Source organism: Diorhabda carinulata, chromosome 7 (genome assembly GCF_026250575.1).
Source record: "Diorhabda carinulata isolate Delta chromosome 7, icDioCari1.1, whole genome shotgun sequence".
In the NCBI taxonomy this organism is placed as follows: domain Eukaryota; kingdom Metazoa; phylum Arthropoda; class Insecta; order Coleoptera; family Chrysomelidae; genus Diorhabda; species Diorhabda carinulata.
Genome location: NC_079466.1, coordinates 17,106,247 through 17,129,226, shown reverse-complemented (window position 1 = coordinate 17,129,226; position 22,980 = coordinate 17,106,247). Strand labels below are relative to the sequence as shown.

Here is a 22,980-nt window from a genome sequence, read left to right as displayed (position 1 = left end):
TTTCAGAAGTTGACAATACTTTCGTTAAGGTCTACAACACTTTTGCGCGCGGGTTATACGTGATTTATTTTTATTGCTTTCATACCCTGAAATAATAAATAGAATAAAAAATACTGAATTTGTTTTTATAAGTATAAAATCAATGAAAGTACAAAGAAAATCCACAAAGAGATAATTTATTAAGACATATCAAAAACCTACAGTTATAAAATGGAGTTAAGAAATTTCAAAATGATTTTTTCACTTTTTCTGTCATGTTCCCTATAAGTTTCTCTTATTAACCTCCACATATAGGCTTCCATCATGCTTTCAGTATACTGGCCTTGGTAACGTCTCTCAAATTCCACTATGTGTTGGTGGAAGCGTTCTCAAGAAACCATTCAAGATATTACTACCGAATCTAGTAGTACAGAATTTACTTTTGAGGATACCATTGAAAAGGGTGAAGCAACAACCCAATCTCAATCAGAGACACAAACTGATCAAAAAACGGATACATATAGTAGTACTGAACTAGAAACTACAACTTTAGAATTAAAAGCAGAAACTCAAATGAGCATTAACACTTTTGCTCCAAGTACCTCGGTAGATTGAGATACTGCTACAGTTGCAGTTAAAACAATTCAAGTTACAACAGAAGAACGAACTACTTTGTATCCATTGAAGGAAAATATGTCCACAATAAATGGCGTACAAACAAGAGACAGAATAATGCCGGCAACTGATCTTCCAAAACCAAGCCAAAATGAATTTGTAATTGAAGAAGCATTAGCTGTTGTAACTAGATCAAGTATCGATGATTATACATCGGATTCATCGTCTGTACCAAATTCGGGAAATATCGGAGGCATCATAAAGGAAAAATTGCCGCTATTGTAATATCTTCAGTGGGAGCTATTACTTTGAATCTATTAGTTGGACTTCTGGTAAGTTACTTATTGTTTTCAAATTTATCTAGATGATAATGTACCATATGTATTTTTAGAGACATTCTACATTCCATGATAGATTCGTACTTTTCAGCTCTATGGTTTCCAAGAAAACCATGAACAACATTATTCAAACTGATCCAGGCTTTTTTCTCTTTATTGCTGAGTAAATATCACAATACTTTTTTTTTATTTCAGGGCCAACAAAGATTCCAGCTTCAATATTCGCCTCCTAGCCTCCATATATTTAATTGCAGTTAACAGCATTTTAATACTGTCATCTTTGAGATGTACGAAATGTGCTAATGGAATCGATGGAAATTTGTTCCCATTTGTAGAACTGCTTTCAGACTTTTAGTTAAACTGTCAATAAAACGACGCTATTCGGATGTATGACATGGAATACCAATTTCTTCAAATAGACCTATCACGTCATGGCAAAAACAAAGGGCATCTTCCTTACTGAAGAAACAAGAACGTTTCCTTTAACGGGATAATCGAATATCCATTTGTTAACCGTGATGCTAGTAACTCGGCTTTACTTTTTGGAAGATTTTAGTCTCTTATTAAGTCATTGAGATTTTTATAGTTGATGAGGTGTGGTATTTCTGGTTTAAATTCAATAACGAATTCAGTATGTTCAAATACAGATGGACTTCGTGATTGCGAACTGCGTTGAGAGTGCAGTTGCTTTTCCAACAATAGCGGAGCAGGTGCAAGATTTTCTTCTGTATGTGGTATTGAAGAAGATGTGGATGGTAGCTCAGGATAAGTTACTGCATATGACATTTCACTGCCAGGTAAAAGGCGCTCACCATAAGCGACGGGTCTAGACGATTCAGTTCAAAAAAATATTTTTAAAATTCTAATACCTTCTAAATGATAGAGAAAATATTCATATAGTTCTAATACGTACCACTTTTTAATATCCTGTTTAGATCCTTTATTGTGCGCAGGTATTTGGTATATTGGATCCACCTCTACTTATTAACAGGAATATTCTATAGACTGCCTAATTTATTCTCTTAGTTCACATTTAAGCTTTCAAATGAATGCTTCCGTGTTGTTAAGAACATTTTTCAACAACAAAAAAAATGACAAACCACATTTTTGAAAATATAAAAATGGCTGACCTTATGTCTTTTGCTGTATAATCGGAGATTATATTGTGGACACCCCATGTGCGTTATGTCAGATTTAGCATGTCATTGGTTCAGTGGAAGAAAGGGAAGAGACAAATTATGCTTTTTACAGTTCCAGTGGTATGGCGAAAGTTATTATAAAAAAAAGCTTAAGATCGAATATCCACATTTACAATCCGCTATAAGACTTGTTCCTCTCAATGCAGAATTACCAATACCGATGGTACCTTTGGATTGGCAAGTTATTGTTTTGGTAAATAATGAAGATAATAACGGTTCTTTAGGAAGTCCCGAACTTACATTCAAGCCTGGTTCCAGTTCCGTCTAGCCACATTTGATTGTTCAAAAAGAGTGAAATGATTTAGGATTTGTCAAAATTTCGAAAATTTGGAATTCCCGTCTTAATAAGTGAAAAATTCTTTCCAAAAAAAGAGAATTTTTAGAAAAAGAAATGCCGTGTTTACTACATTTTACAAGATGGAAAAAGAAAATATGCGCCTCCTTTAGACTATATCCGCTACATGCGGCATATATGTGACAATCAAAAATTCTCGCTATTTTAGTGGGAATTCGTGAAAAGACAGTCGTGCATTTAATGAACACTATGCGAGGTAAATTTGGCCGAAAAAATCCGAACTTCAATCAGAATCTCACAATGTTTAGTTGTTTCCTCTTGTAAATCTAAAAATATCTTCATATTAAACTTGGACAGATGAAAAACTTTGTGAAGACTATGAAGTCTTTCCCCAGTAAATTGACGCTAAGTTACAGGAAGGTATTATTATTGGGCCACAAATCAGAAGATTCATTTTGAATCGCGTTGGGAAGTGTCATGAGGGAATTTCTGGATAACAATATGAAGGCAAACTGCAAACAGGTAACTAATGAACTTTTAGATCCCGATAAATTGCTTAGCTGCCGAATATCATTAAAAAATTCTTTACCCCATTCCCATTAATCATTTTTTTATGAGAATTTGTGAGCTGCCAGCGACGACCACGGTGGATTACAGCTCTTTATTGAAGAAAGAAGATATATGACCCCCCTGGAAGGAAAAATAAAATTTGTTACTAATATATATTTTCGATTTATTATGTTAGTTTCATATCCATTATACAAACATTCACAAAGTAAAAAAACCTGTACAGACATTTTGTGAATAAATATTGAACTTAACTGTTCTGTATGTGATTTTTCTAATGTTACAAAAAAACCTTACTTGCTACAACTTTTTTCTTGATATTTTTATATTTATATTGGTTCAATTGACTATAGTATGCTATTATTCAAATTTTTTTAACAGCAACAATTTTTTTTCCTACAAATGTTATAACAATAAATTTATCCTAATCAATTTAAGACACTAAAATTCAATTTCCATTCAATATAACAAATCAATAATTTGAATTTCTCTCAATTTTTCATAATACACAGTCATATTGACGTACCGAATAAAATGCTTATGATGATGATATAATTCAGTCAAAGTTGACTATAATTTCATGGGAAAAGTGTCGAATAAATTTATAAAAATACAAGGTTAAATTCTGCGGGAAATAGAAAAATTTTACATACTTCGCGGGATTTAAGTATATATAATAATATTGAACCAGTCTAGCTCTATATCTAGTCTACATATATGACATCATAAATTCATATACACTAAACGAGGGTTACTACTTAAGTTTAGAGATATGGCAACATTGATGTAAATATAAGATGTGTCAAGTCTCACATAACGATTGACATTTTTAAAGGTGAACGTACTCTAAACGTGTTATACGATTACTATTTGAATTGTTTACAGATATTTCTACCATTAATCTTGGTCAAAAAATAGAATAGCATTTTCGTGCAATGATGTTCTACGACTTTCGCCGTGGATTAAACCAACAGCAGTGTGCCGATCAACTCGCTTCTATTTCAGTAATGAAGCACCTTCTCTAGTCAATGTGTTTGGCTCGTTTTCCGATTTCCATCGTGGTCGCACTCCGCTACAGGATGAATTTCGTGAAGGTCGTCCAAAATTTGCTGTTGTGCCAGAAAAAATCGATGCCAGAAGAAATATTTCAAGATCGTCATGTAACATACCGAGAGATTGAGGTGTACTTGGACATTGATTCCACTCGCATACATTCAATATTGGATGAACATTTGGCTGTTAAAAAGATTTGTTCGCGTTGTATATCGCATAATTTGACAACCGCTCAAAAAAAGGTTGTGTCGATTGGTGCAAACAAATGCTGAAAAATTTAATCGCGATGCAACAACATTTAATTACTAGAAGTATTCAAAAAATCAGGAAAACACAAGGACGTGAAATGCCTGTTTCGGATATGGCACATCAGATCAAAACTTTATCTACAAATTCACATTTCCCGTCATTGGGACAATTTTCTACATCATCCGTGTAAAATCCACCGTTGTCTTCAATATCTGAATGTGATAAGGTTAAATATTTTTCCTCATCCATAATCAAAACTATATTCTGTGTGAAGTGACGTCTTCTTTATGCACAGCATATTGGAATTCTGCACAACTGATCTTCAGTATATTTTGGACATTTTTCCTTCTCCGATGTTGAACTCCCTTTCTCTATTGTTCTCGTTTGATAGTCATGTGGAAAACCCGAAATCGGCGAGCCAACCTTCGAGTTGGTGTTCCTAATTTGTCTTTTGCACATACCACCAATATATTTGACTGGGCAGTAGTCCTTGTTCACTTATTGTTTTATTAATGGTCGAAATTGCAATTTTCTGCTCTCTATATTTAATCAAAATGTCAGTTGTTGACAACCGTCCAACTAAACTGTAGATACTTCTTCGGATATCTAACTTGTACGCCATAACTAAGTTAAAAATTGATGAAAACGAAAATGACATATGAAAAATGAAACATTATAAAATCTGTGTTTTCTATGGCAACTAGATTTATTCAGAATTAAATTCAAAACAACGAATTTTTTCTGAAAACTTTTGTTACATACGTTAAATTTAATCTATTGTTGCTATTTTCATAACCTAAAAATATATAACAATTCAATATATTATATGGTATCCTTGGGGTGCACGAGGCCCCGGAAGGGCGACGCCGCGCGAGAGCCATCTATTCAACAGTAATGACAAGGCGTCGGTCATGTTGTTGATGCGTTTCCGGAAGAAAGGACAAACCGGAGCATTTCTAGTGATTATTCGTACGCGTGACCGAATTAGACAGACTGGAGTACCTAGTTTTCCGCACAAGCTTCAAGACCAAAGAAGCTATGGACAGTTGAGAGCTCACAATTTCCTCACCTCTAACTTTGTATTTCTTTCTCGTGTGTAAGTGCTGCCAGGGGAACGTGTGATAGAGCTTGGCAAGCTTTGCATTCCACTTGTTATGCATGCGGCACTATAGTGTTCTTGTTTGCTCTTGTTCGTCTGGAATCAGGATTTAACTCTTTATCACATTTTGTATTGTATATTATGTCCGAATAACTTTTCTTCTCACTTTCATTGCTCTCAATTCTCCTAAATCATTTTGTGTTTCCCTATATCTTTTCATTCGATGAAATAATATACAACTGGATAGTGTTTCTTTCTTTCCACTTGATTTCAATTTCCCTACTGAAATTTATGTCTTGCGTCCCTACGAGTAATTGAGATTTTTTTTCAGTTATTTAGATAACAAACTAATAAATTCAGGGTCTCACATCATCTTTGACATTTCGATATTTCCAGTCTTTTACGAAGTCTTGTACAGTCTCATTATTTCTTCTTCTACTTCTTGGAGATCTGTCGATCTGTTAATTCTGAAGCTGCCTCTGCATCTTTTCCTGAGAGGTGGATTGCCAACTATCTTTCAACCTTTTAGTTGGTCTCCCGGGAGGCCTTGAGCCGGGCGGGTTGTTTTCTAGGACTATTCTCATTATTTCCTGTGCGAAAAACCCGAAATTTTCTCTATTATATTCATGTTGGACGTATTCATCGGGAATATGGATTGATGATCCGTGTAGAGTAGATGTAAAACAAGCAATATCGGTAATTAGCACTATCGTTCACACTTCTTTCCATCAATCTAGGCTTTTGATAAAACTAAAAAAAGATATTTGGCGTAATGTTAAATAGCAATTAACATATATGAGCGGTCGGATTATTGATAAAAATTTCACTACAGTGCAGTTCACTAGCTTTTGTTGTTTGTTCACGAAAAACGCATCAACAATATGGCCGACGCCCAATTGTCGCACCTCACCGCTAGATGGCGCTCGCGTCACAGAGACAAAAATTGTCCGCATTACTCGTGAAACCCAAGAATTGTTACCATTGTTGTCACAATTATTAACATCGAGTATCTTCTAAACATGATAACAGTATTCAAATATAAATGATTTTCTATTAATGTAAAAGAACAATAGAAGTACACTGTAGTGTTGTGCACTGTTTTGTGCAAAAAAAGAAAACTACAAAGTTTCTGAAACTCTCTTGACCAGCGGTTAGTACCAATTCGCAACAAACAACACTGTACCTCTTCAAAGCATTCACGCACTCCTAACAATTATGAAAACAAACAGTTACGTTTTATAATTTTTATACCTTACTGTATCGGGTGTCCCAATAAGAATGGCTCTCGGCCATATCTCGGGAACCGTTTATAGTACAGTGTCGGGAAAAAAATTTATAATAAAAGTGACAAAATTGAAAAACATGGAAATTATATACAGAGTTGTAGGTCCACCACCAGAGGGCGTAATTAAATACCAAAAATTATAAAATTCTTCGTTTGTAAGAATCATCTTAGATATAACTTTTACGTAAATTTTATATCGAATTTAATGCACAAAAATCGCAATGACACATAAATGAACAAATTACTAGGTTTATTAATTTGACACAAGGCATATCTTTTTGTTTGGTTTTTTTCATGGCCCACTACTTGTTTTTATATATTTCCATTTTAACTTCCATAACGCAGTTTCCCGGCGACAGCATAAGTAATAATGACATAATAATTGGAACTATTATTAATAGAACAAGGAAAGACAATTTTGAGGAGTCAAAAAATGTTAAAACCCGTTCAGTCAACCCATAGTAATTTATGTTTAAAGAAAAATGCTTAAAATTTACACATTTCTTAGGATATCTCGTAATACGAAAAAGATATCGACATGCGGTTTTCGCTATTCTGTTGCTAGTTTGGTCTACTTTTATATTCCTTAATTAAAACTGCATGTTTCCATTCAACATTTTTCAATGATAGCTAGATTTTAAAAAAAAAATAAATAAATAGTTCCCTCTAGCGTATACATTACTCATTAGGTTGTTTCGAGATTATAACTCTTACGTTGGTAGAAAGGAACTCTCTTCAAAAAGACTAAGTTTGCATAGATAGGTTAAGTAGAACTGGACTTATAGGCGTTTTTTCATAATAAAGTTCCCGCTTCCCCCCACCTCTTATTTGAAGGGATAGACTAAAACTTGTAAAATAAAATATACGCTGAATTTCTTGAAGAATACGATAATCATAGTTTAAATGCATCTTAATTAGGCAAAATTTGTAAATTATTCATTTTATAATTTTTGGTATTTAATTACGCCCTCTGACGGTGGACCTACAACTCTGTAAATAATTTCTAGGTTTTTCTCGAGATCACTTTTGTTATAAATTTTTTTTCCCGAATACTATAAACGATTCCCGAGATATGGCCGAGAGCCATTCTTATTGGGACACCCGATTCATCAATGCCTCTTGTAAAAAATGCAAATGTGGTAGCCCTTACTTTAGAAGAAAAACATATGGATTAAAATCCCAATTCTGCAGCTATTATAAATGTCTTATTTTGAAGAAGAAACGAGAAAGTCTATTTTTATTAATGCCACAGTTAAAATAGGATATATTATAAAAGAATGTTTAAAGAAAATTTATGTTTGATTGTTGGAGCCTAATTCAGTAATCCAACGAGTACTAATATTCTCGATCAAGAAAAAATTACGTCCACTATTCAATATGACTCGATCCTTTCTATAAATCACTACTTTCTCTATTTAAACAAGTGTTCAACCCAGTTCGCATTTTGTATCTCTTGCTACTTCAGCCGCTAAATCGGCAAAACTTGCAGAAAAGTCCACGCTATTTTGGGTCAACATTGAATGTAATTGTGCATCAACATCTTGAAACATTCGAGAGTCCTCATTTATTATTATACTAGTACTAGTTTTCACAGGAGATTCCAAATGGCCTAGTAAACTGCTTAATGAATAATCTTCCACTTCAGAATTTATCCATTGATCGGTTTCATTTAAAATTCTAGTAGGACTGACGGGTTTTATGTCCATACTAGAATTATTGAAATTTTCCACTGATATTTCTTCAGATTTATTTGAAAAATCGGTATTAGACGTTGAAGTGGACGGCTGTTCGTTGGAATTGAATATATTGGAGGTCGTAGCAACTTTTTTTGGATCAGGTGGTTTTGGATTGTCTTTTGAAATTATATTCATTCTGACAATCTGATGACCACTTCCGACATTGTTGGGAAGAATTGGTAGTTTCCTTTCGACTACCACTTGTTTTGATCGAGGACGGCGACCTAAAAAATGATGGGGAACATTATTAAATGATACATACAACATAAAATAAAGGACACGTTGCGAAACATTAAATTAATTGAGATGTCCTATCTGGGATATCTCATCTCGAAATTCAATTATATAAATATATAGGTAAAGAAACAAATTTAATTAAAAGGGGTATCCTAACCAGAGGAAATAAACACCAGCTAAAGCTGTTCAATAATGGTATTGATCATTGAACTGAGCTGAGCTTATTTAACACCGTTCCGAAGTTTATATTGGTAGAGTGACGTTTCAGATTTAGATTTAACATTCTACAAGCTTCCAGATTACTCTGTGACGTCTCGTCTTGAAATTTATGGAAAATACGACTTAAGATAGTAACAAAAAGAAAATCGGAACTATTTCGAACACTTTTTAAAAATCATCCCCTGTCGTTTTGTAGTACCTTATGGTTTATTCACTTAAACATGATATTATTATATTGTTTTTAATTTCTAGCACAATTTTCCACAAATTAGATCTATCGATGTAGATTACGACACCATCCTGTTTATTTATTTAGTTTAGCGCAAATAAAATATAATTATTATAATAAATTAATATGAAAAATTCAACGTGTACCAGAACAATAACTTTGATTATTACAATACAAGAAAGCATATTTTGTATCATAAACTAAAATATGGAGGGTCCATATTTCTTTCAGCTTCATGATTTCTTGCTCATAAAATTTCTGGTACTTATCAGCGAAAAGCTGCATCCGTTGCGATTAAAGGTCATCGTCATTTGTGAAAGTTTGACAATTCAAACAATTCTGCAAACTTCGAAATAAATGGAAATCAGATAGTAACAGATCAGGGCTGTATGGGGGATGTGGCATCACTTCTCAGCCAAGCTCCAATAGTTTTTCACGAGTTGCCAAAGATGTGTGAGGCCATGCAATTATCAAGGTGGAACACTAAACCTTTCCTATTTGACAATTAAGTCCGTTTACCTTTGATTGCTCCAGTTTCATTAATTATTGACAGTAAACATCAGAATTGATCGTTTGTTTCCTTGGAAGCAGCTCAAAAAACACTTTTATAATCTCACCAAACTGACAGCATGAGCGTTTTTTATTGTTATTCAGCTTTCGATGTGGTTTGTACGGTTCATCGTGTTTTCGAACTATGTGACTGTACAGGACCCATTTATCATCATCAGTGATGATTCTTTTCAAGAAAGAGTCGGTTTCTTTACTAGCCCAAGACATTTGAAGTGTTTTTCAATTGTTGTGTGCGATACATGCAGCCTCTTCGCAACCTCTCGAACAATTATATGATGATCCTCTTCAATTATGACTTTGATTTGATCATCATCAACTTCAGTAAGCCGACCAGAAAATTGCTCACCTTCGAGAAAAAAATCTCCAGGACGGAATATTTTATATCAATTCTGACACGTACGCTCTATTAAAACACCATATCCATACAATTGTAACACATTAAGATGTAAATTGCAACTAAGTCTATCTATCACCGTAATGTATATATGGTTTTTGAATAGCAATAAACAATCACAGGGCTATGCATGTTACGATAATACTAATAATAATAATAAAGAAAAATATGCCCTGAAAAGAATATTATAATAATGATAATTAAATGAACACGACATGTAAATGCTGTGACATAATAATGCATAAAAACATAATATCTATCATAAATATAAAACTTATTTTTGTGTGTTAAGTATTTTATAGGGAATGTGCTTATTTGTTATTACACGTACATATAAGTAATAATTGGAAATGTTTCAACATTTTGCCCCGTATGGAATATATTTCATAAAATTTTCAAGATTATACGTAACACTCAAGTTGTAAATTAAAATATCATTATTTTTCTAAAATAATACTCACAAGAATAATTCTGATACAACAAACGATTAAAATTATTAGCTTGTTTAATAAATTTAAAAATAATTATTTGTAAGGTGCAATAAAACAATGAAATAATAAACATATTTCAATATTAATGTATTTTTGAGATCATAAAAAGTTAACTTCAAAGTAGTTACTGTGAAGAAGTAATCAAGGATCAAAAGAATAACACAATGGACCCCATTGTGGCCAAGGAGAAGAGGCAGGCCGAGAAAGACTGGGAGAAACGAAATAGAGCAAGACTTAAGAGCACTTAATATGGATAACTGGAGGGCAAAACAAGAAGAAAACAAAATTAGAAAACGAAGAGTAATTCACTTCAAAAAGGATTTTAAAGCGCTACAAGCGATTGCCATAATCCGAAGGATTGAAAGGTTTGATGATGATGAAAGAAGTAATCTCTTTAACCTCTGCAGTTTAAACCTGCATAACTTTACAACTAAGGGTCGAAAACATAATTGGAAGTGGTCAAAATGATCGTTTTGATTAGCACTTTAAGCTACTATGACGTGTATCTCGTTTTTTTTTAAATTTATATAAAACACTTATAAACAAATAACGGTGCTTTCTTTATGAAAATTTGTATATTCAAACTTCTGTAACTTTTTAACAGATAATATTAAAAAGATCTACCACATCTCATTCTGAAGCTCAAGCTTTGCAATAATTTTCCATTATATTGGCGATAACTTTTTAAATATTGATCTTTTTCATTTGAAATTTTTTTTCATATCTCTCTTTGTTTAAAGATTTATAGCTGTATAAACAATTAAATTGTTTAAAACAAATTACTCGACCAGATTTGGGCTCAGCACCCTCGAAAAAATCGATTCTACGCATCAAAAAACATAGAAAAACGCTCCAAAACTGAGAGAAGTATGAAACGGCTACGGGACCACCATTAGCTGCCATACTAGTAGTATTCCAAAAGAAAATAACCTGTCACTAAATAACAAAACTTGCTGCTGTCTAACAGATTTTATTACAATTAGTTCATTATTCCACTGTTTCTTATAGTTGATAGATGTTACAGCGTTACTAATTCAAAAATGACAAAAAGTGAACTTGGTCTACTTCTAATCTGAGCCCTCCATATATGCGTAATACCGAATCAATAAAATAAACTGATAAATATACTCGATGTCAAATCATTTATTTATTGTGACATTCTACCATCCCTAACTCAGAAATTAACATACAGTTTTGTTTATTGTACTGAATTTTCAATTTTCAAGTGGAGCTTATTTATTATAATATTCTAAGTCACTTGCTAATAAAATGTTAACATACCTTTCTTATTGTAATAACCTGGTGCAAAGCTTTGTATTGAGTCAATTTTGGAAACAAAATGTGAAGCATTAGCTTGGTAGAATGAAGTACCAGGCAACTTAGGTTGCACGTAAGGGGTCGGCCTCACAAATTCTCGGGGATTTTCGAAAATATGTTCACCATTTACCACTTTCTCGTCAGTATCTTCAGAACACTTATCAATATCGGTTAGAATTTTCCTTATTTTTGATTCGACGTCTCTTTTTAATTGAGCGTTATTCTTAGTACCACAAACGTGACCGCAAGGACACTTAATGATATTTTTTCTATAATGAAGTTTAGCGACTGATAATAGTTTTAGAAGTGGTTCACTTAGATCCAAATTTTGACCGTAATTCGGAGTATCGGTAATATCTGGTTCCAGCTTATTATTTAATTCAGATTCTGGTATTGGTTCTGGATCCCAGCTGTATTCTAGAACAAGTTTTGAATTACTGCCACACATTAAATAGATTTCTCCCATAGTTATACTTTCGCTATTTTTTATTGTCCAACCTCTTCTCAACGTTTCAATTCTTTCCTAGAAACACAAACAATTTGTAAACTTTGGTTCATACGTATACAAAGGGCATTCATATTTTACCATATAATAACCTTAAAAGAAAAACTCTTAACTGATTGATGTCTCTCCTTTTTTTAATGACTATTGTTTAAGAAAGACAGGATTATAAGTTTGATATATATAAGAACCCTATTAGTCAGATTTAGTCAGCATTTTTGAATGATGATAAATAATTTTGACGAATGAAAGTAAAATCAAAAAAGTGCTGCGATAGACAGAAAACATAACTATCAAGTTGTGCAATATTTCAGAAAAACTCAAATATATCGTGCTTGCTGAAAAGAAATACAATCGATACTCACGTGGAGTTTAATCGTAATCTGTCATCTTAATCGGTTTTGAGATTTATACAATGGGTCTTGAAATGAACATCACTAAAGGAACTGTTACTAAAAATAGTAATCTAGCAGAGCTAGACACTCACGAATCCATTCATATTATTATGTCTCAGGACGAAATTCTAAAAAGTTAGTGGGATCAAAACACAATAAGAGAAATGAATAGAAATGACATTAAATGGTACACGAATAGTTCTAAAACAGCAGACAGAACAGGAATAGGAGTGTAAGGGTCTAGAACCAAACACTCTGAAAGCCTGGGCAACACACCAAGAATTTTTCAAGCAGAAATATATGCAAATAAAAAATGTATCCAGTTCAATTTAGATCGGAACTATAGCAAACATCATTGTTTCCGAAGGCTATGCAGCCATTAAAGTTCTAAGCTCCAATATTATAAAATCAAAACTAGTTTCGGAATGAAATAAGAAAATGACAAAAAACTAAGAAGTATTGAAGATCATTTTACATCTGATGTTCACCCAACAGATATTCAAGAGTAATTTGAAAATTAATGTGAAGGACAGCAATTTTTAATCGGGATAATAAACGTTAACATCTATGTGGCAGTTAAGCTTACCACCAAAATATGATCACTATACGTTTTTTCGAATAAGTAGTTTTATTTGGTAAGTTTTAAATTTTTTTAATGATAGTTCTGTTGTATCAAGACTCCTGTAAGGTGTATCAATATTGCTTTAATATAAGAGGCTTGATACACTTTACATTCTATCACAAAATAACTATTATTTTGATATGTGTTTAAGGCTAAGTATTTACAGCTGATTACAGTACTTATTTGTAAAATGTTAAATTATTTCATATGAATCGTTTAGAACTAGTATTTTTGAGTTAATTGAAAGGCGTACCGACCCTCCCTAGTCTACCCTAATTTGTAAATAGTGAATATTGCTTCAATATTAAAATATAAATATAATAGTAAAAATTTTACATACCTGTCTCTCTAATTTTTCAGTGTTGTCATTATCAATCGCCGTTTTATCATCCTGCACTTTAACTTCTTCTGTATTGTATTCAGTCGATTCCGATTTTTTACTAGTTTCCTTGCTAGCATCTTTAGTGGTCTCATTGCTAGTCTCATTTTCAGCAGCCACTATATTATCACAGCCATCTTCCTCAACGTTAACTCCATTTTTTTGCAATTTTTCACTAGCACTATCTGTTCTAGATCTGCCACCTTTTTTCGTAGTTTTGTTAATAATTTTGTAGTTATCACAATTACGATATGCTTTGTAGTTTGACATCAACCGGTTTTCGTATGAATTAAAACACATACTTTGACGAGAAAAATATTCTCCAAGGCTTATAGAGGGAACTTCTATCTTACAATCTACAGGAGGCGTAATCCTAAAATTTGAGGTATCGGGAAAAAATTATATATTCAGTATAAAAGGAAAAGGTAACTTTGTTATAATTTTTAGCATATATAAGTGAATTGAACAAGTTCAATTCAATCTAAAGGAAAAAATGATCAATGCTCGAAAAGGCAAAGGGATAGAAGTGAAGTTAAAAAGACTAATTGTAATGATAATGAATGAATCAAAAGCAAATGTTACCGTACAGGAGAAACTGAAGACTTCGCAATTTGTAAAGAACTTAGACAAGGTGATTGGGTACATGCAACATTATTTGAGGTGCCTAGAATCAAAAACCGCCAAGTCCACATTTTTTCGAAGTTGAGTTTGATATTGTTTCTTATAGATATTTCCATGCTGAATTTAGTACAACTGTTTGAAGGCAGAGTTGAGGTTTAGTTGCGAATAAATAAACTACAACTCGTTTTAAAAGAATTAATTTTGTACCCGTTTGGAGACATTTAACTAACTATGTTATGATATTATAATTATTGCAGGAGTTCAGTAACTCACAAAATTATATGACATTTCTGATCAACTTTAAACATTAATTCTATATATCTTTTAGAGTAATTTAAATCCGGAATTTATTAATCACACTAATTTATTTAATTTAAATAACTAAAAAAGAACAATATTTTAATTACAATAAAAACTATCATAAATAGTTTCCATTCATAATTCACAATGTATTGCTCTTAAATAGTCTCACAGCCCAAAAAGGCAATGAAAATAGGAGATATATATTCATATTTTTCTGTAGGGGAACAAGAGTTATTTGAATCAAAATTTGCGATTTAACCAAACCCGTATTGTAACCCCCTATCAAGTGATTTGAATTATAGTGTGCCGCCAATGATATTAATTTTCATAATATCTTCAAATTGTTGGTTTTTATCTGATCAATAATCTGTCAACTATTTATTGTGATCAATTTTTTTTATTTAATCCATTTTTAAATACTTTTGGGGTTTGAGTTGCTTCTCAATTTATATGGTTTTCTTTGGAGTGGATCAGTCAAATTCTGATATGTCCAATGTATTTATTCAAATCCACAACATTACTTTTAATTTTGTCAATATAATGAATGTCAAATGTTTTCTACACTGTAAAACTTTCCTATAAAATTACCATTGTTTGCTAAACATATAATTGCTAAAATTACTAATCAGTGTGAACGAATTCAAATTATAATACAATTTCTGTACTAATTATTCTTCCCTTGAAAGCTTATCACGCTTGTGTTTAATTTCTAGAAAAATTAGTATGTATATATATATATATATATATATATATATATATATATATATATATATATATATATATATATATATATGGAATGTCAATAAATAGATTTTCATAAAAATTTGGATGTCAATAATAAGCTTGTTGTAATAAAATTTTTCTGGATAAAAAAATAATAAAAAAAACAAAATAAATGAAAAATCATTATGGCATATCTACAATGAAATATCTATAAAATTTCTAATAAAGGAAATCAAAAGTTCAAAAAAGTGTGGGAATATTCAATGCAAAAATACTTCTCTTTTAAGATATTATACTTTTTTAATTAGGGTTCACACCAGCAATGAAAATTTAGTGGTCCAAAAGGACCACCTAAGTTATGATTTAGTGGTCCAAAAATATAACGTGGTAGACAAAAGTAAAAAAATTAACATATGTGTGCTACACACACTTTTATACATATTTTTACGGCATATATAAATTCTATTATGCAAAAACAGCACAGTAAATATAAAACATAGGTTTTTTTAAAAATATTTCGGGCGACAAATTTGTCGTCGATGTGTATGATTTTGGCGACATTTCTTGATGATTTGGCGACAATTGTCGCTATGTCGCCATGCTGGCGTGAACCCTATTTATAATGTTAACTTTAATATAATTCTGGAGGTTTTCGATTTTAAAACATCTATTAAATACATTTTTAACATTGTTAAAGAATACATTTTGGTATATCCTAAAATAAAGAAAAAAACAGGTTTTCTGAGCTACAAGTCATAAAACTAGGTATAAGTTTAAATATAAAATGGATAATACAAAACCCAAAATATATTAAGTTTAGGTAGTAGGTAGTTAGTTCTCTCTGATTCTCAACATTGTAAGGACATACCTCTGAAATTCTAATAGAAATAATGAAATAAAATAATCTTCCAATTGATAACGTATTTAGTTTTTTTTTCACAGATACAAAGCTAATCCATAATCCCAACAAAAATTGTCAATAATTGGTATTTCACCTTAGATTAGCATAAATAAAATTTAATGAATAAATTTTTACTTTATGTAGCATAAATCAATATAACAAAAATTTTTAATATTACAATATGTGATGCGCATTTTACAAACACTGGCTGACATAGATGATTAACAAAGACTGAAATAAATGATGTTTACAGAATTGGTAAGCAAAGATAGAAGTTTTCTCGATTTTTCTTTCCATCATCTCAGTTGTGTTTTTGAGCACCTCGTTAGAATTTTGTAGTATTATCTAACTACAAGTAATTAGGATACCCTTAAATTGTATTGTACTACTTACCTTAAAAGTGGATTGAGCCGTTCCTTATTAATTTGAATTTCCTGCTCTGTTGGTATAGAGTTAACAGTAATAGATGTAGAAATTAAAGCTTTGTCATAAACATTTGCTTCCACACTCTTCCATCTTTTACTCAAGCAATCTATCAAGGAACTCAATCTTTTTTGTAGAGGCATATAAGTTTTCAATCTTGGATTCTGGGCAACACTTTGAACTTTCAGGAATGATGCCATATCCTTAGGCCGTAGTTCTACTGTCAATCTATTTGGAAGTCTACAAAAATTACACATTTTATTTATAAATCATATTGAAAATAAAAACAAATTTCAACTGTTTTATGTATATATTTTTTTAAGTATATAGACAAAACAATAAAGAATCCAAGCTATTCTTCCTCAGTATACTTACATACATATACCAATAAGTGAAAAATAAAAATTGGAATATCTTTGAACATTAGCAAATGAAACTACAGAAGTTAGTGAATGTTAATGGGCTTATAACAGTGAAGATTGTATACAGTAATATATACTAGACTAGAATACAGACCCAGACTTAATCCAAATAGAATAGAAATATAAAATAGCTAGACAAGTTTGGTCAACCCGAGTAAGTGTTGGGGGCTAAACTGAATAGGTGCCTAACGTAGCTGAAAGGAACGCGAAACTCGTTAAGGTGCGTTAAGCAAAGGAATGAATAATAAAAGAGAAAAGGACGACATGGTAACAATAAAAGGAATTTTCTCACAGATAAATGAAAGTCTCAAGAGCATGAAAGAAAAAATAGACAGAAATGCATATATTATTATAGATAAATTAAAACAAGAATTTCAAAGGCTTAATCAAATAAGTAAAGCAAGAAAAAATACTGGGAAATGTACAGAGAGAAATGAGGCACAATAATATAATAATTTTAGGAATCAGAGATCTAACCTAACCTAACCAATTATAGTTAAAATAAAAAAAATGGACAAAAAAATGATGAAACAAAAAACTGAAAGGTATCAATATATGGATTAATGAAGACTACTCGAAAAAAGTACAAATAGAAAGAAAAAGGTTGTTACCTCAGGTAAGAATAAGGACGCAATGCCAGGCTCAAATTTTACAAATTAATTGTAAATATCAAATTTATGGAGCAGAAGCATATATGGAGGAAAAGCCGAGAGAAAATGACTACAAGAAAGTGCGGCAGTGCTCTTTACCCAGAAAATAGAGGAATGGAGAGAAGAAGTTAAAAAAACTAGTAATTAAAGAAAAGAACATAGATATAATGAAAGTCGACAAAGAAATAAAATGGCTAATGGCTAAGGGTAAAAACAAGAAAAAATAATGGAAGGATACAGTGAGAATGACATTATGGAATATCAGGACACTGACAATGGGAAAACTTAGGAAATTGCAAAAGAAATGTTAGAATATAAAATAGACATATTGGCACTCCAAGAAATAAGATGGAAGGGAGGACAAATGTATATGAATATGAAGTTATAAGTGGAAGGATATCAAAGCTAAGAATAAAAAATAGTAGAGCAAATATAACAATAATTAATATTCACGCACCGGCGTAAGAAGCAAAAGACAAATACAAAAATGAATTCTATGAAAAAGTAGTTAAGGTATGTGACAGGGAAACACACTTTAAATGAAACAACTAACGATAATGCAGTGCGAGAAAATCAATAAATAGCACTATTTTTAAACATAAGAAAGAACATAAAATTACATGAATCATACCAGGAACTATCAAGGAAACGTCTTAATATCAAAAAGAAGATCAAAAATGATATAAGACCTAAGATCACACAGAGGAATAGGTGTTAAGACTGATCATCATTTAGTAATAATTAAAATTAAATTAAGAATGGTAAATATAGTGAACAAGACAATGAAAAGCAGAAAACAGAAAGAGAGGACACCGAAAATGAGTGAGGACGAAGACAGAAGAGAAATAGAACAGCAACTACAAAACAGCGAAGAAAAATATACTATTTATGAGCAATGGGAAGAGATTAAGACAAATGTTATAAATTCAACACAGGAAGTCATTGGTACATAGGATATAAAAAATAATAACGAATGGTTTGAACAGGAATGTACAATAAAAATTAAAGAGAAAAAAGAAGCTAGGTTAAAATGGCTACAAACTATGAAACAAAATGATTATAATATATAAAATATATAAAAAGAATAAACAAGAGCACAAAAAAGAATAAAATGGCTAAATGACAATATGGACAACTAGGAAAATGAGAATAAAAATAATGTAAAATTATATCAACATGTAAAGAAACAAAATAGAAAACGAACTACAACAATATTAAAGAAAAAGATTGGAGTCAGTATTCCAAAAAATTTTTAACAGAAGAAGACAGTGAATACGAAGAAGATGATTTAGGTGATAATAGTACAGTACTAGAAAAGAAAGAAAAAACAATAGAAGTGAAATGCAATGACATAATCATTAAACTGAAATACAATAAAACAGAAGGACAAGACGAAATAGTGAATGATGAAGGGGGAGATAACCTGATGTTCAAAATATTCAAGACCATAGGAGTATGGGAAACAGAAACAGTGCCGAGAGAGTGGCCTACTGGATTGATTATAGCTAAAATGAAGGGAGGGAAGAAACAATAATAAATGAAAGACAGAAAAAGGTAGTAGAACCAGAAAGAGGGAGATATCAAAAAGGTTTTAGACAAGAAGAATCAACAGCAGATGCCATACATACTATAAAACAAGTGATGGAAAAAAGCTATGAGCACAACATTACTATTCAAATGCTATTCATCGACTTCAAACAAGCATTCGACAGGGCATGAAAAAACTACCCCAAAAGTTGATACGATTGGTGAAAATGAATATGCTAAATTCTAGGGACAGGGTAATGACAAAGAATAGACCATCTGAGGAATTTGAAATAAATGGTGGAGTAAAGCAGGGTGATGGGCTCTCAGCGGTATTGTTCAACATTGCAGTTGAAGGCATAAGAGAATGTAATATCGATGGAAGTATCATTAATAAATCAATACAAGTAATAGTATTTACTGATGATTTAAATCTAACAGCAAGGGACTAAAAGAGTCTTGAAGACACATTAGAAAAACTTGTAAAAGAGGCAGAAAGAAGAGGATGTAAAATATATCAGAGAAAGACAAAAGATATGGAAATTGAAAGAAAGATGGAAGTTCACAAACAAGAAACAGTTAAGGTAAATGACCTCTTCTTCAAAGTAGTTGACACCTTTAAGTACTTAGGAACAATGAACTTAGTAACAATGATAAGCAACAAAAATGTCACAAAGACAAAACAAAATAAAAAATTTATGCCAGATATAGGGCATATAATAAATACAAAATTATAATGCAGAACAAGAGAATAAGCCGACCAACCAAATTAAGAATCTACAGGACTGTGATAAAACCAGTACTTACATACATCTCTGAAACTATGAGACTAACAAATATAGACAAAGGACAACCAAGAATATATGAGAGGAGAATAATTAGGAAAATTCACGGTGAAAGTTAGAAATAATGAGTATAGACTTATGAATTATGAAATTAAGAATATATTAGACCATGAGGATATAGAAATAAAATTAAAGCTAAAATAATAAAATGGTACAGACACATTAAAAGAATGGAAAAACGACAGGATACAAGTGAAATTATAGAATGGAGACCAAACAAGAAAATATTGCAAGGTAGACCAAAAAATAGATGGGAAGATTAGTTTGTACAAGATATGCAAAATCTAGGAATATGTGACTGGAACAAACAGATGCAGGACAGAAAGAAATAGAGAAGAATAGCTTCAAAACCTTGTGATAAACTGTAATTAAGTAGTGATAAAATGTGAGCTGATCACCCACAATAATATAAGGTCAAAAGAGCTCAATCTAAGTGGCTACAATTCTTAATAAGCATTCATAAGACCACTAGGTTTATGATATACTTTTCTCATTTTTTCTAAGAGCACTAAATCAAAACCCAATTCCAATGAAAAATCTTTTAGGCTGCAAACATTTCACATTTTCCAGTTAATATAAGGAAATAAATATAATAATATCAAAGATGTATTTAATTAGTTTTTTATTTTGTTTCTATTCATACTAAATTTTTTGATGATTTGAAAAAAAGGTTTTTAAATAAAATGAAGTTTCTGTAATCCAGCTGTTGTTATTTTGCATTGAATCAAACAATATGTTAATTTGTTAAGAAAATGTTAAATTAAGAAAATAATTAACAGTAGAACATATTTCAACTCAAATATTTACCTTATTTCTTCATATTTATCATCCAATTGGTTTAATTTTCGTAGTGCTCTACAATATGGAGTCTTCACTTTGATAGACTTTCCTTTCACTCTTAATATAATTGATCCTTTGTAAATTAATTTATTAAGTTTAAGTAAATACTTCACATTGACCGAACCAAGTTTTTTTCTTAATTCTCCATAATTAATCAGACCATACAACTCTTGAGTTACTTTTTTAATTCCCTCAGAAAATTTCAAATATTTTGAAATTTTTTGCCAAGTTCTGTAGTACAAATGTCTAATTTGATCCTTAGTTTTGGCGAAATGGTCTGGTACACCCTTTTTTCTAAATTTATTGCTTATATAGAGCTGAATACTTTCAAAATCCTTTCCATATTCGTTCAATGCTTCAAAAAAAACATTTTTATCTTCAGAAGACCATAAAGGTCTAAAGCACTTCTTAGATTCTGGTTTTTCTTCTTTCTTTTCGGTTTTTTCGGGAACTACTGGTGCAGTCGAATCTAATTTCATTTTTTTAAATACTCTAGCACTTGATCTTAATTGTTGTCCCTTTGATTCAGGGACATCTGAAAGTGTTAACGAACCCAAAGGTTCCTCTTCTGTGTTACTTACAGCAACTGTAGACTTTTCCTCTAAATTTATTTCTGATTTTATATCCATTTTATTCATTATCACTATTTTGTTGCTTTTTTAAAGAAATGACTCCGATTGCATCAAACTACGACAATAATTACTTTCACCAAATTTGTTTATATCATTCTTATTCGTAGTCACATGTCAATAGTCAATGTCTTGTCAACCATAAAAATTGTTGGGTCTCTACTTAGACAGTCCTTAGCGACGCGAGTTTTTATTTAAATAGAAATGTGATAATACAGTTAATAAAATGATAGTTCACCTATAATATAGTTCAAAAAAGGTTATATTGAAACAATAAAACATCTATTGTGGGACTTGAATTTTTAAAAAGTCCTATGTTGATTTGATTAGTAAAAACCCATTCGAGATAAGATGGTATATTAAACTACAAGTAACAAAAGCGAGTGGCCGAATAAACGAAAACTGGAATGGCCTTCTGTTACGAGTGTTTCATACAATTTTCTTTGTTGCGGCTTGTATTCACATCATTTCCTTATAGAAAAATTGTTAAAAATATACATACATACATACACACACTGATTCATGTTTGACAGTTGATTTTGCAAATATTATTTGAATTTAAAATTTTGCTTAAGTCATTCATTTTAAGGTTAGATCTTTTAAAGAAATTTCTTCATTGTAGATTTGTATATTTTGTCCATATTTCATGACTACATTTACTCTGTCTGAAAACTCATTATAATTTATTGTAAATAGTACCTTAAAATTGAAATAACTCATACCACCGAATAATGCAACGACTACTCATATATAATTGATAAAAAGTCAATGTCAAAAAAGTAAATAGTTACAGAAATCAATACGTAAACGGTGAGTCAATTGTTGTTGTCTTGTGTTTGACCAAGAACGAGGTAGGTAGCTCCAACACCTTCCTCCAAACATAAGACTCCAATAGATTTCCTATTAGTGGAGAGCGCAGGAGCAGGAAGACTCTTCGTGAACATATCGGCAAGTTGATAATGACTTGAAACGTGTTCCAGCTTAATTTGCTAATTCCTGACTTTTTTTCCCGTATGAAGCGCACCTCTATGTGCTTAGTTCGACGATGAAACTCTGGGCTCCAGATTAGTCTTATAGTAGTCATATTGTCAACAAGTAACGTTGGCAACCGAGACAGGTTTGTTATTTCATTCAGCAACCTACTCAGTCACACTACTTCCTTGACGCCTTCACTTGCAGCCACATATTTAGCTTCAGTTGTGCTTAATGCCACGATTGGTGGCTTGCGACTTATCTATGTAACGGCAGCTCCACCACAAGTAGTAACAAATCAATATCTTGAGTGTCGGGTCTCAGGGTCGTTTGTATAATCGGAATCAGTGGAGCACT

The 22,980-nt window shown here is 31.6% G+C and overlaps 1 protein-coding gene across 3 annotated transcripts; it reads right to left on the bottom strand.

Moving 5' to 3' along the window:
- Positions 1-2,996: 2,996 nt before the first annotated feature.
- On the bottom strand, positions 2,997-22,012 carry LOC130896346 (protein cramped). 3 transcript variants are annotated; one of them, XM_057804357.1, is made up of 6 exons: positions 20,990-22,012; positions 16,712-16,981; positions 13,732-14,143; positions 12,347-12,395; positions 11,837-12,289; positions 3,135-8,639 (listed from the first exon to the last, which is right to left on the bottom strand). In XM_057804357.1, the coding sequence occupies exons 1-6, from the start codon at positions 21,658-21,660 to the stop codon at positions 8,107-8,109; spliced, it is 2,388 nt and encodes a 795-aa protein (XP_057660340.1). In that variant the 5' UTR covers positions 21,661-22,012; the 3' UTR covers positions 3,135-8,106. The 3 variants fall into 3 exon arrangements, with proteins under 3 accessions (XP_057660341.1, XP_057660340.1, XP_057660339.1); XM_057804358.1 differs by lacking the exon at positions 3,135-8,639 and adding an exon at positions 2,997-3,116 and having other exon boundaries at positions 11,837-12,395; positions 20,990-21,763; XM_057804356.1 differs by having other exon boundaries at positions 11,837-12,395.
- Positions 22,013-22,980: the final 968 nt, after the last annotated feature.